Source organism: Rhinopithecus roxellana, chromosome 16, assembly GCF_007565055.1.
Source record: "Rhinopithecus roxellana isolate Shanxi Qingling chromosome 16, ASM756505v1, whole genome shotgun sequence".
NCBI lineage: Eukaryota > Metazoa > Chordata > Mammalia > Primates > Cercopithecidae > Rhinopithecus > Rhinopithecus roxellana.
Window position 1 is genome coordinate 43,287,803 of NC_044564.1, and position 17,956 is coordinate 43,305,758.

The 17,956-nt window shown below is 38.1% G+C and overlaps 1 protein-coding gene across 3 annotated transcripts in view; it reads right to left on the reverse strand.

Annotated features, from left to right (window-relative positions):
• Nucleotides 1-17,956, reverse strand: part of PCSK5 (proprotein convertase subtilisin/kexin type 5) — a 466,860-nt gene that overhangs the window by 167,318 nt on the left and 281,586 nt on the right. For all 3 annotated transcript variants that reach the window (XM_030920278.1, XM_030920277.1, XM_030920279.1), the window contains exons 14-20: nucleotides 14,879-15,022; nucleotides 10,371-10,473; nucleotides 9,183-9,376; nucleotides 6,026-6,110; nucleotides 2,137-2,234; nucleotides 1,574-1,703; nucleotides 1,051-1,166 (exon numbers count right to left, since the gene is read on the reverse strand). In XM_030920278.1, the coding sequence (XP_030776138.1) occupies nucleotides 1,051-1,166; nucleotides 1,574-1,703; nucleotides 2,137-2,234; nucleotides 6,026-6,110; nucleotides 9,183-9,376; nucleotides 10,371-10,473; nucleotides 14,879-15,022 (870 nt within the window). The remainder of the gene's footprint in view (nucleotides 1-1,050; nucleotides 1,167-1,573; nucleotides 1,704-2,136; nucleotides 2,235-6,025; nucleotides 6,111-9,182; nucleotides 9,377-10,370; nucleotides 10,474-14,878; nucleotides 15,023-17,956) is intronic.

The following is a 17,956-nucleotide window of genomic DNA, read 5'->3' on the forward strand; positions in this document are numbered from 1 at the left end:
CATTTTGAAATATTAAGTTCTATACTTAGGTCTATCATTTCCTAGCTCTACACCCTGAGTTTTCCCTTCTGTAAGATGAAGATATTACTTCCTAGCCTCATAGGCTTAATGAAAGATTCAGATACCATTTCATTACTGTTTGTATATCAAAATTATAAACAATCCAAATCATAGGTGATTGGCTAAAAACTGTAGCATCTTCACATGATTGAATTCTATGCTGCTATTAAAAATAAAGTTTCCTAAAAGTGTAAAAACATAGGATAATGTTTCTGCCTAATGCTTAGTGCAAAAAGTAACATACAAAACTCTATGTGCATAGTGTTTTTAAAAATCTGGTGAAAAGTACCTATGGTAAAAACTGGAAAGAAATACAACAATTAGCTAGAAAATGCTACATATTGTATAATTCCAATTATATAGATTCTGGAAAAGGCAAGTCTATGGAGACAGTAAAAAAAAAAAAAAGTAGGGGGAAGGAGAGATGAGTAGGTAATTCACAGGAGTTTCAGGGCAATGAAACTACTGTGCATGGCACTATAATGTTGCATATATGTTGTTATACATTTGTCCAAACCCACAGAATGTACAACCAAGAGTGAGCCCTAATGTGAACTGTGGACTTTGGGTGACAATGATGTGTCACTGTAGGTTTATCAACTGTAACAAATGTACCCCTCTAGTGCTTGATGCTGATAGTGGGAGAGGCTATGCCTGTGTTGGGGGAAGGGGGCATATGGGAAATTTCTGAACTTTCTGCTCAATTTTGCTTATGAATCTAAAACTGCTCTCAAAAAATGAAGTTTATTAATTTAAAAAGTTAACTTGAGCTATATTGGCCAGTGCCACTATAGCTGACTTATTTCTTCTTGCAATTCAAACAAACAAATCCATTAAGGGCAGAAGTTCAAGATGAATGAATGCCACCAAAATATTGGGCATGTCATATCTGATGCGTGCTATATTTCTTTTTTAAGTGGAAAAATATTAGTCCTGAAAGTAGAAAGATCATACTTTGCTCATAAGATCGATATGAGCAGTTGTACTCACCATCCTTGCAAATGGCTCCCATTTGACACATTCCTAAGTCTAAGAGATACCCACTGGGGCAGCTTGTACAGTTCTTGAATCCTGGGCCATTGCACGTCAAACAACTGGTATCACATCTATGAGAAAAATGTGTAATTTTTTAAGCCATTCACACATGCACAGGGGAAGGTGTGTTTACTAGTAACCTCATAATGTCTTCAATATAATTATCCCTCTGAAGATGACTCAAAAATCTTTTCTCACAAAAATTGCTAGGTTTGATGACACAGGTAGACACTGTGATTTTAAAGGGTATCGAGCATGTACTTGAAATTGAAATAGTAAAGGTATTAAGGTGCCCCCGAGGCAAAGGAATAAAAATATCAAAGATAAGCTGGGTTAAAGCTTCACAACAGTGTCCACAGGTACATGTTTAAACCTAGTGTTATCATTACAAATTCTACGTTTTCTTATTTTTTTATGAAGGTAGTCATCAAAAGAATTTAGGTCTAAATGCTAGGGCCCAGGGGGCAGACCCACTTACTTCTTGCAGGATTTGTATCCATTCTCTGAAGAGTGGTCAAAGTAATAGCTGATACTACAGCTCTGCACGCATCTCCCATCCTCCATGAAGTAGCCCTCTGTGCAGTTAATGCACCCATCAGCTCCTGCCCCTTAAAAGCAAGACAAGCACAGGAAATGAGAAATAAAACCTCAGAGGAGGTGGTGTCATGGGCTTCTTCTTTAACAGTTTGAGAAAATGGCATCAACCTGCTATAATTTTAAGATTAATAATCGAATATTCATGCTTTTTCTTAATTTCCCTGGGAAAAAAGCCTTCCCAGTTAAAATGGAACCTCTTGACAAAAACATCCACTCCCTTTAGAAAGAGCAGATATCACTGGGCTATGTAAGTTTCTCAATGAGGATAGGATGCTGATGACTGCTTGACTTTCAATGAGAATACACACACAATTATCAAAAGAGAAATATACTTCTCCAGCATTACTTTAAAAGTAGCAAGTGGGTTGCATGAGTGACGGCTCAAACCAGAAAGAAAAGCAAAACCAGAACTGGGAGAATAAACAAAAGAACTAGGGAAGGTACCAGCACAAGTGGCGCAGAAGCGGTGGCAGGGCTGGCAGTCCTGGCCGTTGAAGTACCGTCCGTCTTCACAGGAGACAGAACACCGGGATCCCTGCAGGCTGGAAGAAGTATAAAGGGAGATTCAAACAGACTGTTGTGATCAGGCCAAAATGTAATGACTCCCCAAACTCCATAGGTAACAGATACAGTTTCCCTCAGAGGCCAGTGGACTTGGCAAAGCTTCAAAGCAGGGGAAATAGCCCGTGTACCCTTTTTTTTTTTTCTCCTCTCAATGCTTATGACGTTTCTCTGTGCCTACAATGATGTCCATAGCATACATACATGCTGCTAGGCCTTGGGGACATTCTCCTTAATTTGTTAGACTGATGGGCACCCTCCTACTTTGCGCAACATCTTACAACCCAGAGGTTTTAAAAAGTATTTGATTGACAAAAGAATCACATTGTCTGGCAATATGCCCAACAACTTCTTAATATCCAGACTTACTACATAATAAAGTTATTTCATGATTATAAATGCAGTAGGAACACATGGTAAAATGAATTATAACTGAGCAAAAGTGTACAACCATCCTGTCCAATCCACAGCTCAAACTCTCCGAGTAGCCATTCTGATTGTGTTTCTGATTTTAGTCTTCTATGGGTTCTCATCAAAACAAGATTTAAAATACTTTTGCCTCTATTTCTTGGTTTATTCATTTTAAACACTCTAATGAAAAATTTATCAAAACTGTACTGCTATTTCCCTAATCATCTTGACTTTCCTTTGTTATATTATTATTTAGTGTTTCTGGGAGTTAACTATATTAATCTACTTAAATTTCTATTCATCTAGCAATATGAGATAGTATCTAATGAGTTGTTAGAATGTCAAATGAGAAATGCATATTTTTCTCTCCCTTCTAATTTCTGTCAGCTATCATATTTTTCACAGTCTACAGGTTGATTCTTAAAATTGAAAACAAATAAAAAATTGTTACTATATTTGGCTGGGCATGGCGGCTCACACCTGTAATCCCAGCACTTTGGGAGGCTAAGGTGGGTGGATCATTTGAGGCTGGGAGTTTGAGACCAGCCTGGGCAACACAGTCAGACCGCATCTCTACAAAGGCTAAAAAAAAATTGCTAGGCATGGTGGTGCCTGCCTGCAGTCCCAGCTACTCGGGAGGCTGAGGCCAGAGGATTGCCTGAGCCCAGGAGTTTGAGTGAGCTATGATCGTGCCACTGCACTCTAGCTTGGCTGTCAGAGCAAGACTCTCTCTTAAAAAAAAAAAAAAATTACAAGTTAATATAAAAAATTACTCACTGAATAACTAGTGTGAAACACAGTGAGAAAATGTAATCCTATGCTACCAAATCAGTGAAGCTAGAAGATCAGTACCTAAACAGGGTTAAATGGTTTCCATTGTTTTAAACTCTTTATATTGCTCCAATTGACATCTTAATTGACTGCTTTGTATGTGGATAATGCTAATTTTAAAAATTAAAATTTATTTTTCTCTATGCTCTTAAAAAAATTTGGAAAGTACAAAAACAAAGTTGAAGAAAAAAGAAACCTGAACAGTCCCCATTAGCATTTTAATTTATTTCCTTCCTGGATTTTGTGCATTGATATTTTTTTTTCTGTTTGTTCTTCACCACTATTTAAAAATTTACAAGTCTCTTGAGGCAAAATGGTCAACCCTGGAAGCCCTTAGAAAAATGCAAGGAGCCTCAAGGAGACTAAGGGCAGCATAACTGAAAGTGGACTTCATTCATAGATCTCACTGGCCAGAGAGAGAGAGAGAGCGAAAGCAAGCGGGAGAGAGAGCTGTCATTTAAAAAGCCAAAAGAAAACCCCTTTCCCTTTCTGTAGCACTAGAAAAAAGGATATTGCCTTAAATGGATCCATTTGAGAGGAAATAAGGACCACCGAAACACTTATCAAAGTTAAAAAGCTGCCTAGTTTTTCTAATACAGGACAGCACTTTCTTGTGAGGCTGGCATCTGTTCAGCAGGACACAGAGGTTGCACTGTGTGGAGAAGGAATGAGGTAAGGGGGATGTGTAACAGACAGTAGTCACCAACCCTGAAGTTTTCTGCTGCTTCCTATTTTGGAAGCAAGATACTTCCAGGCTAATGCGCCTGGTATTGTGAACGCCTCTGTTCTCTCTGTGATAAACTGGCCAGGTTAGACCGGTGCTGTACAACATAATCTGGCACACATGGCTACTGAGACTTTGAAAGGTGGCTATAGTATGGCTAAGCAACAGAATTTTAAATTTTATTTAACTTTAACTAATTTAAGTCTAAATGTGAAAAACTGGCACTTGATTCCATTATTGGCAAAAATTTGGGTAAGTCTGAAACAACTTGGCTATGTAAACTTTTCTTTTTCAACTATAAAACCTAAATAAAGATCAAATATTTCTCATGAAAACAATTTTGTCTGAACTCAGGTGTGTTTTAAGGGTAAAATATACATCAGATTTTGAAGACAGTAAAACAATGAAAAAGAATGAAAAACATCTGATAATAGTTTCTCAATTGCTGAAATGATAATATATTAGATGAAGTACATTATTTTATTAAACTCGAATTTCCCCTGTATCTTTGTACTTCTCTTAATGTGGTTACTGGCATATTTAAAATTACATATATGGCTCTCAAATTTCTATTGGCATACACTGGTTTAACATACCCTATACAATGTTCCCTAAGAAATTAAATAATTTAAATATCTTTTATTTCTCATGAACCAAGCATGGGCCAGATGCTACAAAAGGTATTTTGTAACTGTTATCAGAGTTAACCTTTATCATAATCCAGCAAAACCGGGGTTATTATCATCATTTTATAGAGGAGAAAATGAAGGCTCGGAGTAGACTTGCCCAAAGTCACACAGTTAATAAGTAGCAGAGGAGGATGTGAGCCCACATCTGCTTTCTTTCTTTTTATTATACTGCTTTGCTCCTTCTCCAAGAAGAATTAGGTGGCTAATTCTTTCTCAGTACTGAAGTCTCGAGATGAAAATTGCCAAGTAAACTAATACTGAATGCATTCATGGGGGGGGGGGGGGGATAAAGCCATAGATAATTGATCAATCTAAATGAAAATGATGCTCCAATACTGGTTAATGGTGAAGAATGTACCTGCCTGGAAACTGCCTGGACTCTGCCTAGTTTACCTCCGATCACAGGTGGAAATAAAGATACGATCAATACCTAAAAGAAATCCAGTGCAGCAGAGTTCTAATTTCACGTACAGCCCTAGTCCAACTCCTCACTAAATGCAGAATGGTCTGAGCTTCCCTACTGAGATCAAGAGGCTACCTAGTTAATTTGAGCTGTACATTGTTCTCTTAGAGAGCTGACTAACTATTGAGCTTTAGCAATGAGCAAGTCATCCTGTTCAAGGAAAACATTTCCTGGTGTTAAATCTATGTGCATACCATAGCATAACGGAAACAAGCCTGAGGTACTTCAGATAAGAGAATGATTGGGTATGTGGAGAGAAATAATAAAGATAAGGGAATAATTTCCGACCATCCAAGGAATGAATCAGGGGGATTAAATATAATTCATTGGTATTACCTGCACAGTAATCCTTGACTGGCACAATGCAGGTTAAAAAGCACAAAGAATGCCTCTCAAATGGCCATTTTTATTGACTTATATCTGAGCCGTCTTTTCTAAAGAGAATTTGTTTGGATATAACTCTTCTTTAGCCAACACAGCATCCCATTTTTCACGTGTAATAGTAGAGACAATGCAAATAGCAATCAAGTGCTTGAATGGGAGTCAAACCAAGGGTAGATCGTAAGAGGGCTATTTATTTATCATTTTTTCATTTTATTTTCATTAAGAAGCTCTTTGGGCTGTGTTACTTAATAAAATCCTTCACTCTCTTACCTTAACCCATCCCTACATTCTGTACAGTTATGGAATTCAGTACATGTCTTGCAGGTTTCACTGCATTTCCGGCAAAGATTTTTCTCTGTTAAAAAAAAAGAGAAAGTTATAAATCAATTGGTCAATTGGATTCCATAAAAGCATCAGAGATGTTCTAATGCTTGCTAATGTATGCTATAGTACCTATGGCCTTGACTAGAAAATTGCAGGAAAAGCCATAGAATCACTATGTGTTATCATTTCTCAGCAAACCAAGTACAGACAGGAACTGTAACACTGGAAAACACCTTACACTTCTCTGCCATTTTGCAGACAAGAAAATGATAGCCTAGCTAATTCTTAGTTGAACAGTTTATAGGCCTTTTTTTTTTCTTCTTCTTCTTCCTAGTCTCTCTCCCCAGCAGGGTTTCCTAACTTGCAACAGTGCAAATCCCACTCACGAAGCTGGGACGACATCACTCTATAAGGATTGAAAGGCAAGGCCTGAGACGGAGGAATGGGAATGTAGACCCTCATGCTCATAACTTTTAGGGCTGGTCAGTTGAGCTGAACTAGAGAAGGGAATCTACATTTAAGACTGCAAGGTAAGGACTGCTTATTTCTTATATTGTTTATTTTAAACACTATTTTAGTGTCTTGTACTTTATAGTAGCCGTGGAATTGGTATAAATGTTGTTATAATTCAGATAATATCTATATTCTGGAGAATAGAAATGCATCATTTGAACAAGTATACTGTAAATACTTGCCTTCCTAGTTACTACCAGGTCCATATTGAAAAAAGTTGGCAAATTTATGGTTGTTCTGTGGAGGAAAACATTTGGCATATTAAGGAAGGACTTCTACCTTAGACAAAATTTTGCTAAAGTCTTGGTACCTGCTCTGATATGCAAGTGGATTATAGCCATGTGAATGTATAGAACTGAATGAAGCTTTCTTCATGGGCTTCCATCTGCTTTTTAAATGTTGGTGTTCTTCAGGGTTCCATAGAGAAACACAACTTAGTGGATCCCTGCAAGGACCTGCTGGATCAAGTCTGAGCCTCTGAGCACGAAATACGAAGCCCCTTACAATCTTAACAGTAGTCATCACGTGGTCTCTCTCACTGTCTCTCTGAGAATACTGAACATGCATAGGATCTTAACTCAGATGACCTAGATGTGCATTCTGCTTTTAGCATCTCCAGTGGGCAAGTTCAGGGTCTCTGTTCTCTCACTCATTAAATGGAGATTACAATGTTACCCACCTCTCTGGTTGTCTTGAGAAGTTAAATAAAATTAATTATTCAAGGGAACGATATGAACTATTAAGCACCATAAATGTGTTGGCAGTAATTATTACTAGTCATGATCATATGTGATCATTATGTTGTACATAAATGGAGTCATTAGAGAAGAAAACTATAAGGCAATTACATAAAAAGAGATATACAAACCACTTGTATCAACACTTTGTGGTAGCTGAAGTCATAGTTTGAACACCTTAATTATCTACCTTCTAGGCTCTGGAAACAACTGACTCTCAATTACCTTGGTTCTGTCATACAACATTCCAGAATCAAATTTCTTTTCCAAGGCTCAACCTTCTTGATAGAATGTTGATTTTTTTTTCCCCCACAAGGAATACTGCATATTTCTGTGGATTCTTTATGCCCCCTTCTCTCTCCCAATTTCTCTTTTCTCCCTCAAGTCAAAGTTCATGTTCTAAATTTTGGGGCAAGCAAGAAAGGCAGAGTCCCTACCCACTGCCCTAAAGGGTAAGTTGAGAGACCCTGTCTGCCTCACAAAGAAATGCTCCTCTTTGAAACCAGAGAGAATTTCACTTCTTAAGAAGCAAGAGTATTCACTTCAGATTTCTTGTCTGATTTTATTGTAAATAACTCTTGTTCCTTTAAACTTGAGTTTTCTTTTTTCTTCCTTAGGTTGTGCAGAAACATGAAATTTCAGTGCGATCATATACCATAGTATGACGTTCTTGTTAAGAGAAATTATCTAGAACTCAGAAATAAAGTAAAAGATAACTGCAGTCCTTTTCAGAGCCACACTAGAACACTGTCTAAAAGGTCTACCTTAAGACTATTTAATTCTCTAGGGCAATATACCTTCGTCTGTTTGCTAATGATGGCTGATTAGGGCCCAAACTCTGTGTTAATGCACAGATTTTTGTTTGGTAAGGTTGCAAATTACTTCTATTCATTAGAAAAAAAAAAAAAAAGAACACTTCCCCAAATTCTACTTGTATGGCCATGTAGAAAATCATTAAATGATTCCACTTTGTTTCTAACTTAGCAAAAGGATTTCCATTTTGCCTTTCCTGGTGGACTACAGTACCTGATCATCTTTCCGCCCTGTTCGTCACCTTGCAAGTTCCCTTATTAGTGGGTTAAATAAGTCATTGACATATGTTCATTCTACTCTTAAAAGACAGTCATATTTTTTGAACTTTTAAAGAACTATATTTTGATATCATACAGGCCTGGTGTCTATTTGGTCAGTGTGCGGAAAAGAGCAGGCCTGAATGTTGTCCTTTGCAAATCTGCTTGTAAGGTTGGTCCATGGCTGGCACATCTGGGAATTTGAATTTTGGGAGGGTTCCCACTACCCTGAAAAGAGTGGCTCACTTTGTCTAAACTGTTTGTATAAATAATATGGTTTATGGGGAACACCTATTTTCCTTTGAAGAGTCTGGAATTTTGGTACGTGTGAGGTCTGACCAGCCCCCAGTGACAACCCTGGGCCCAGAGTCTCTAATGAGGTTCCCTGGTAGACAACATTTCATGCATGTCGTCACAGATTGTTGCATGGGGAACTGAACACGTCCTGTGTGGCTGAACCTTGTCCCATACGCCTTTTCCCATTGATGATTTTTTTGCTGTAATATCTCCTATCTATGAGTTCATGAGCATGACTATATCCCAAGCCTTGTGAATATGCCCAGCAAATCACTGAATCGGAGGGTGGGCTTGAGGATACCCTGATAAAGTTACAAGCATTTTTACATAAAGCTTCTAAAGGGTTCACTTAAAATAAATGAACTAGATCCTGTTTGATAGGAAGCACAATTCCAGATTTCACAAAGAGGACTATCCCTCCTGAGGTCACTCAAATGAAAACCCCACATTTCTTCTCTAAAACCCAAATATTTGAAGTGAGCTTACTGGTATCCTGATATGACCCATCGGGGCAGTGAGTAACACAGCTGTTGGTTTCTTCATTCAGAAAGTATCCATATTTGCAGGACAGGCACTGGTCACCATGGCTCCCAAAGCAGGACTCACAGTTGGGGGCACACTTCCTGCAGCGCTTCTTGTCGGCGTGGTAGTGGCCAGGGGGGCAGCTGGAGACACAGATCCTGCATTGTGAAACAATAAGGAAGAAGGCAGCATCACAAGTGAAGCAGTCCTCAGCATTCTCTTGCAGGTGCTGAGCAAATGGCTGAGCTCAGCCTCCAAATCACTTTTAAACCAGGATGCCAACACCACAACCAGAGAGCCAGATTGTTTGTTAAACTTCCTCCTGCACAGTGTGCTGAAGCAGCAATGCAGTTACCCAACACCAAGTCTACCAAGACTTGTCAAACCATTTCCTGGTTTACACCTAGCCCTTGAAAAATGATGATGGTTACAGAGAGGAAGGTTATAGGGTGAATCAGAGGAAAACTATGTGGGAACCATGACTTTATTCAAAAAGGTCCCTTTAATAAGGTGTGACTTCTATTTTCACATGTTGTCATATGGATCCTGTATGTGCATATGTGAGTGGCGGTGGTGGCTGTATGCTGTTGTCTAAATTAATATAAATATATTTAAATGTATGTTGTGTATGAGAACACTTAAAAAAAAAAAAAAACTTTCTTGTTTGCCCATAATGGAAGGACAGAGTTTTATTTATCCATTCAACAAATATTTACTGAGCACCAATCAAATGTCAGGCATTTTGCTAAGTGCAGGAGATAACAGAGGCTGAGAGACAGTCAAAGTCCTCCTTTCTCTAAAGGAATTTAAACTCCAGCAGACTTACAACAGGAATTCTTAACATGTCTGGGTCTGTCTGGAGGGGCAGGTGCTTAGCTGGTCCCTCCACCATCCTCCAGATGTGAGAGAAGACACTGCAGTTTCACAGCATGCACGCACATTTTGCGTTTTGTAACTCAATATAGTTTTCACCACTCTGAATAACACAGGGAGGCAGTCGGCCTGCACAGCAGCCTCTTTTCTATGCGTAGGTCCTGGTGGGAGAACAGTGCAAGATGCCAGTGGCCTGCACACACCCATGGTATTAGCCTTGCAGGGACTCCTAAGATGCCTGGCACATGCTGTGGGGATGTGACTTGGCCCCTCTCTTACCTGGTATTGTTTTTCAGCTTGTAGTAGTAGTGCAAACAGTCATTGCAGTGGTCTGGTCCTGGCCCATCACAGCCAACCTCACTGCACTCAGGGTCGCAGGGACCTTTCCAAAAGACATTAGAACAATACTTAGAAACATGATTTTAGAGCAGGTAAGCTTTACCATGAACTTGCTATAAAATAAGTCTTTTTTTTTTTTCTTATGCAGAGAGTTTCTTTAAGACAGAGGAATAATTTTCAATGTGGCTTTAGGTCCAGAGATGAGCTCTTGACTTTTTTTGACTTTTGATTCTTAAGCAACCTCAATTGCCTAGGTATAAAGAATGTAAATTCTAGTCATGGACTGGTCTTCAAAGCACATATGGCTGTCTCGTGGTTGATAAATATTTTAGAATTCAAATGAACTGTAGCAACTGGAAAAAAACCAACTGCAATTAAGTATGTGTAATAATAAAAAGATTGGATTTGTAGAAAAGAGAGAAGTTGTTGACAAAAAAGAAAAAAAGAGTTATTATTTAATGCCTGGACCAAATGACCTGTCTCATTTAAGATCATTAAAGCGACTGAATACCTCTCAAATACTGTGGCCAGGAAGAAACACCATTATGGCACCTGGCACAAGCTTATCAGCATCCAGTCTCAGACACAGATAATAGATTTAAAATTGCTTCCTATACAAAGGCCAATGGGCAATTCGACAAAAGAAAATGATATATAAATTTAAAAAAATGCAAGCAAGTTTAAAGGATTCCAGACCTGAGATGAAAGTTCCCAATCTCTCTTACTAATTCTTTGGTATAAAACTGGAGAGAATGCACAATAAGAAAAAAAAAAAAAAAAAAAAAGAAAGATGGAGCACTTTTGTGATTGATGAAAAGCTTTCTAATGACATGGGCTAGTTTTAGAAATTTTTAATTCTTCTTTGTTCGCCATATTCTGGAACATTTGGTCTCATAATCTGCAAACTCTTTCCCACTGAAAATTCATATGATTTTAACTAGCAATAAATATATTGAATGAAATGTACACATAGTAAATCAAGGGTAGTAGAAAATCTACTTATTTTAACCCAAAGGACTTACTGTTATACCTTGGTTTCTTTGTCATTATGGGACTATGTTTCACAATTACTGAATCACAGAAACATAAAATGTTCGATCTCGGGTGGAATGACTTAGAGAAAAATCTGGTAGTCAAATACCCTCATTTTACTGATGAGGAAACTGATTTTCCAAGAATTTCAGTGGCTTGCCCAGTATCACATGGTGAGGAGAGGGGTCAACGTAGGTCCTGATACCTAGGTAAAAATTTCCGGCTTAGAGGTAGCAAATCATGTACTAGGGATGACTTCTCTATCTGAATGGAAATAAGTCATTTCAAAATGCTGTAGACTTGAATATACTTCTGATTAACTGCAAGAGTCATTTGACAGCACTGCTTATTTCTATTTTCCCCAAAGCTTCAAATTGATCTCTAAATTCCATAGCGACTGCAACTTGGGACATTTTAGCCGTCTGCCATCGTACACCAGGGGAGTGGTGTCTCTGCTGCCTATGGACTGAAGTTCAGCCAGCTGTGATCTCACAGTCCCTGGGATCCAATGACACAGTATGGGAATCTGGTTATGATAACGCCATCTGTGTCTCTAATCTAAATGAAGGTGAAAATTGCAGCTCCAAAGGAAAGGAGTCATGGGTGGCCCTAAATTTTCACCAGGTGACTTCTAGAATTAAAAAAAAAATCCCAAACATTTATTCTTGATATTTGCCAAAAGGGCTCTCACTGTATGGCAAGTTCACATGCTATGCTGTTTCTTTTATCATCTTAAACTGTCCCAGATGCAGTTTAGCATTGTAGGTTGCAGGATAATAATGCAATAATTGTCTTGGTTCTCTCACAAGTGCCAATGTTGATGTTTTAGAGACATAATCAGAAAAACCACAAAGATGTATAACTGTTCTGAACTCAACATTCCAAAATTTGAATGTGAAACATTACCAAAATATGAATAAAGAGTAACAGCTTACTATTACACTCTATTTATGTTATTTTGGATACACTTTCTCCTATCTGAGAAGACAAAATAGTTTGCTAGTTAAAATATAAATAGTAATGCTATAGGCTCAAAGCAAAACATCACAAAATCTAATACAATCCAGCTCTGATTAGCTCCATTGGTCTTAATTTCAAGCATGTTTATTGATTCTAGGATGCTATCTGTTTAGAATAGAAGTAATTACATGTGTATTTAAGATACTCTGTTCAGGTGGTTAATGAAGTACTTTTATTTTCAGTATTTAGAGGAAAATCTCAGAACTGCAAGGAAAAATATTTCTCATCTAAAGATACATTAAACTTGTATTTATAGTTCTTTTTATTTTTTGAGACTGAGTCTTGCTCTGTTGCCCAGGCTGGAGTGAAGCGGCATGATCCCAGCTCACTACAACCTCTGCCTCCTGAGTTCAAGTGATTCTTGTGCCTCAGCCTCTCCAGTAGCTGGGATTACAGGTGTGCACCACCACACCTGGCTAATTTCTTTTTGTATTTTTAGTAGAGGTGGGGTTTCACCATGTTGCTCAGGCTCATCTCAAACTCCTGAGCTCAGGCAATCCACTCCCCTTGGCCTCCCAAAGTGCTGGGATTCCAGGCATGAGCCACCGTGCCGGGCCTATAAATAGTTCTTCATTAGAAGGAGCTTTGTCCATTATGTGTTATATGTCATATCTCAGAAGGATTGAATGCTCCTAGGAGTGCTAGCCAATGCAACAAGACAGTAGTCAGAAATAATGATGAGAAGGACAACAAAACCAATTTCCAGATGCTAAGGCTGTAGTACCTAAACCATCCCAGCAAATCAACTCTAAACTGTATAAATTAATGAGAGAGTTAAGCACAGTGGCCATATATAAAATAAATACAGCCAATGGATTTCCTACACACCAGCATATGCTAGTTAGAAAGCAAGGAATATTTTCCACTATAAGAGCAACAAGGCCCAAAATACGTAGGTGTAACACTAACAAGAAGAAAACTACATAAAATTAAAAGATTTCAATAAAATGGGACATGATCTATGTTTTAAATGGAAAGATTGTATGTTATAAAAACAATTCTTCCCACAAGATTGCATATCAATTCAAATTAAATTCCAATGAGACTTTTAAAGGGAGACTTAAAAATCATTCTAAAATTCATCTGGAAGAATAATAGGGCAATAATTGCTATGGAAATGGGAAGCAGATGTTCTACAAATATAAAAATACATCATGGCATGAAAACAAAACAGTGTGGGTGGTATTGGTTTGAGAATTATTAGATTGATGAATCAGAAAAGGTGGAACCAGAAAAGATGCTGGTATAAGATCTTACTATATTGTTATAAAGGAAGCATCCTAAACTAATAAAAAAAGACGGGATAGTTACTCAGTCAATGATGTTAGTCTGTTTGGAAAATAACTAAAGACAGAACTTCAATTGACACTATATGTCATAAACCAAAATGAGTTCCAGATGAATTAATGGCCAAATGTAAAAAATAAGAGATTACCAAACAAAGCACGTGAAGATTCAGTAGACATTAAAGGATGAAACTTCTTCTGCAAAAAATCAGTGTTACATTTGAGACCATAAACTCCAGTCTCTAATAGTTTTTTGTCAAAACAACACAAAACAAAACTTACATTCTCAGTGATAAGTGAGAATATGTTTTCAGCAAATATGAAACAATGTGAGAGACAATAACATACAGAGTGTTCACAAAGAGATAAGAGGATTACTGCACTTTGAATAGAAAAATGGGTAAAAGACAGTTGTATTTAATTCAGAGAACTACAGAGGAAAAAAATATTTAGAATTACAGGCAATCAAAGCTCTAACATTTTTAAAACGTTCACCTCTTTCTTTTTTTACTTTCTATTTTTTTCTGTTGGCAGGAATGAGTGTAATAAACAATCACATAGCTGGTCACAGTGTAGACTGGTACATCTTGTCTGGATAGCAAGTGACAAAATGTTTCCAAACCCTAAAGCTGATTATCCTCTTTGATGCAGTGAGTCTCAAAACAGAACTCTATTCTAAAGAAATAATGAAGATATAGACAAAGATTGATAAATAATAATGTTTATCCAACCCGTGTTTAAAATAGTGAAAACTCTGTAAGCGAAGTATGTGTCCCAGGTTATGGATTAACTATGTATTACAGTACAATCACAGTATGGACTATTAGCTTTGTAGATAACACATATGGATATTTGAATATATAAGTGCACTGATATACACACACACACAGATATTAAGGGGATAAAAATAAGACGGAATATGTCAGAATATGGGTAGTATATTGCTCTGTTCTATCATTCCATTCCATTCCATTCCCATTCCATGCCCACTCCCCCTCCACTCCACTCTACTCCATTCTATTCCATTCCATTCCATTCCATTCCCCCCTGTGGTGGGATGACACATGAGCTTTCTCTCTTTAGGCTGTATCCCACTGGAAGCCAGCTCACCTGCATAATCCTCTGTGCCATAGTCGTCTGTGGGGTCTTCAACTCGGCTATAGCGGAACCGTTCCACTTTAGGAAACTCATTGGTTGGTGAATATGGCTGCACGGAGGTGCCATAGAGGACCAAAGACCATTCTTTCAATTTACCTTGAGAAATAATAATGAAATAACAGCATGACCAAATCTTCCCTCTTTAGCTTTGTAACATCTTTAAGTCCTTCTCACTCAAGAAAAAGCAACAGAACTGTGGGAAGCAGATGGATATGAATCACTACGTCAAATGCAGAGCTAGAAATGCATATTTCTCACCATTTGCAGAATTAACTATTTAATAATTCACATACCACATATGGACTGAGCACGTACTACAGGAGAGGCCTTGATTTAATCAGCATTTATAGGAAGACTGAGAAACAAACCTCAGATTACTGGATCAAGGGCTGAATTTCAAATTACAAATATTTAAGAGAATCCTAGAACTTAATAGAAGGCTTTGTTTTTCTAGGTATTTAAAAGTCTTACATGGCTGGGAGCGGTGGCTCACGCCCGTAATCCCAGCACTTTGGGAGGCGGAGACGGGTAGATCACGAGGTCAGGAGATTGAGACCATCCTGGCTAATACGGTGAAACTCTATCTCTACTAAAAATACAAAAATAATTAGCCAGGCGCAGTGGCATGTGCCTGTAGTCCCAGCTACTTGGGAGGCTGAGGCAGGAAAAAGGAAACATGCCTCCATTTCATTAAAGTTAGTAAAACTGACCTCAAAAAGAACCCTAAGCAGGAATGATTAAGACAAAACCATTACAAACAGAGGCATATGCTGGTAGGAAGGCAGGATGCCCCTCAGAACCCCTCTCACCTTGGCTTAATGCATAGCATCCAGACAAGGTCGGGGGCTAGGGTCTGGGGCTAGCTCAGAGAGTGATGGATTTCAGCTGTCAGCTTCCTTCATCTATTAGCATCTACCATCACCATCAAATCGATGTTTGATGTTTTTAAGTGCTTACTATATGTTAAGCACCGGCCTAAGTGGTTTGTAAGTTTTATTCCATTCAATGTTCAAAACAACTCTAAGGTAGGTACTAACATTCCCAATACATAGAGGAGGAAACAGAGCCACAGAGGTTGGTAACTTCCTCAAAGGCAATAAGAGGACAGACTGGTGTTAAAACATACTCCGAGTCCAAATCCTGTGTGTTTAAACCATATACAATATTGTCTCCTCTTCGTTTCTAGGAGTTTAGGAGGCTTACATTTAAAAATGAACACATTCTCTTATGCATGTATTTTTTTCTGTACATTGGACCAGTACAATTGGTTTATATATGGTTTGCCCTCTGCCAGCTTTTCTTTGGACTTATTTGTTAATGACCATGCTTTTCACAATCAGGGTGTTATTTAGGCCCAGAATTCTACGTGGCATGCATTAGGGAGTGGTAAGAAGTGAATGACTGCTGGAAATTGATGACCTGTCTGATTGCCTTTAGGTAGCAGTGCAAAAGAGAACCCATTTTCCTTATGGCATCTCTCAAGTGTACAAATGAAGCATGTAATACAAGGACACTACAGGTCATCCTAACCATCAGTCACCTTAGAACTCAGTTCATTTTATTTAAGATCATTTTGGATGCAAAAGCTTACCCTCTAAGTGCTTTGAAGAGTGTTGTCTCAAAATTGATTATTTCCCTTTGTGCCATTTCTGAAGGACATCATAAGCCCACTAGGGATATCCTTCCTGTGTAATTCATCTCTTTATATTTCACTTATTATGTAATTTTATTTCCTTAGGACCTCTACTACGATTCACATCAAATAACTGCCATATTTGGGCCATCATTTTTTTTTCTCCTCTACCCCTTTTTCTGTTTGCTAAATTTTATAGATGATTTTGCAATTAATATTGAAATCTGTTATTATGAAATAGCTCTGTAAATACAGAAGGAGAAAAATCCATCTTGCTAACACATAAATGCAATCTGCATATATAGGTTCAATGTGCCAAAAATCAAAACAACACCCTCAAACACTTTTAATATGTATTGTAACAGTAAATAAATGGGAAGAAACAATAAACAAATAGAAATTCGGTTTGGAGCCAGGAAGTTCTATATTTGGGGATGAGTCTACCATTTTAATCGGGCTGGAAAATTCTACAGATGCAACTGAAATTCTACTTCCTTACTGATGTAATCCCTTATTAATCAGAGAGGAAGAAACCTATCATAGGATTGTATACTCCAGAAACAATGACACAGACACATGCGCATACACACACACACACACACCCATAAACAGGACAGTCAAAGTCCGTTACTAAAGGTGTAACTAATCCTGAAATGAAAGGTTGAAGGAAAGATACACAAAGACTGTATGTTTCTATTAAAGTCTCCAGGTCAGTAATAGCATTAGGGTATCTCTCGTCTGGTGTAAAAAGAACACCTCGACACTTCTAAAATGACTGCAAGGTGACTAGGGTTAAATGTGAACATTTAAATAGTATAAGGAGATGCCAATGCTATGAAATAGGTAACTCTAGTTTACCTGAGCTACTGTAGAGTTTTAAACGCACATAATCACAGTAAGCTCTGTAGAGACTCAGAACTTCTTGAGGGCAGAGGGATTTATATTCATGGTCCCTGACCCTTAGATGCAAAGCATGGTTAACCAGTAGCCCTTAGGAGCAGCCTGGGCTTATTATGGAAAGTGGAGTTGCTGGTGTCTGGTGGTAATAAAGAACAGAGTCACGTTTAGTTAGTTTTATAACTGTTTAAAATGCTCAAAAACGTACTCTCTCTGTCTGCACCTTCCTGGGCACACAACTGCCACATTTGAGTGTTTATTTCTCTGGGGTCTCTTGTCCTATAAGAGTCCTGCAGTGATGCCTGCTAATGGATCACAGCCCAGTCACCATGCTTCCATTTCACCTATGTGCCATGACCCTGTGCATCCTCATGGCAGGGGCAATAAGCATGTGCTGCAAAGAGGAAGAAAGGAGAGAGGAAGGTCCTGGGAACTATGCAGATTACGAGGAGGTGAAAGGGTCTAGAAACTCTAAAATCTGCATGTTTTCTCTATCAATC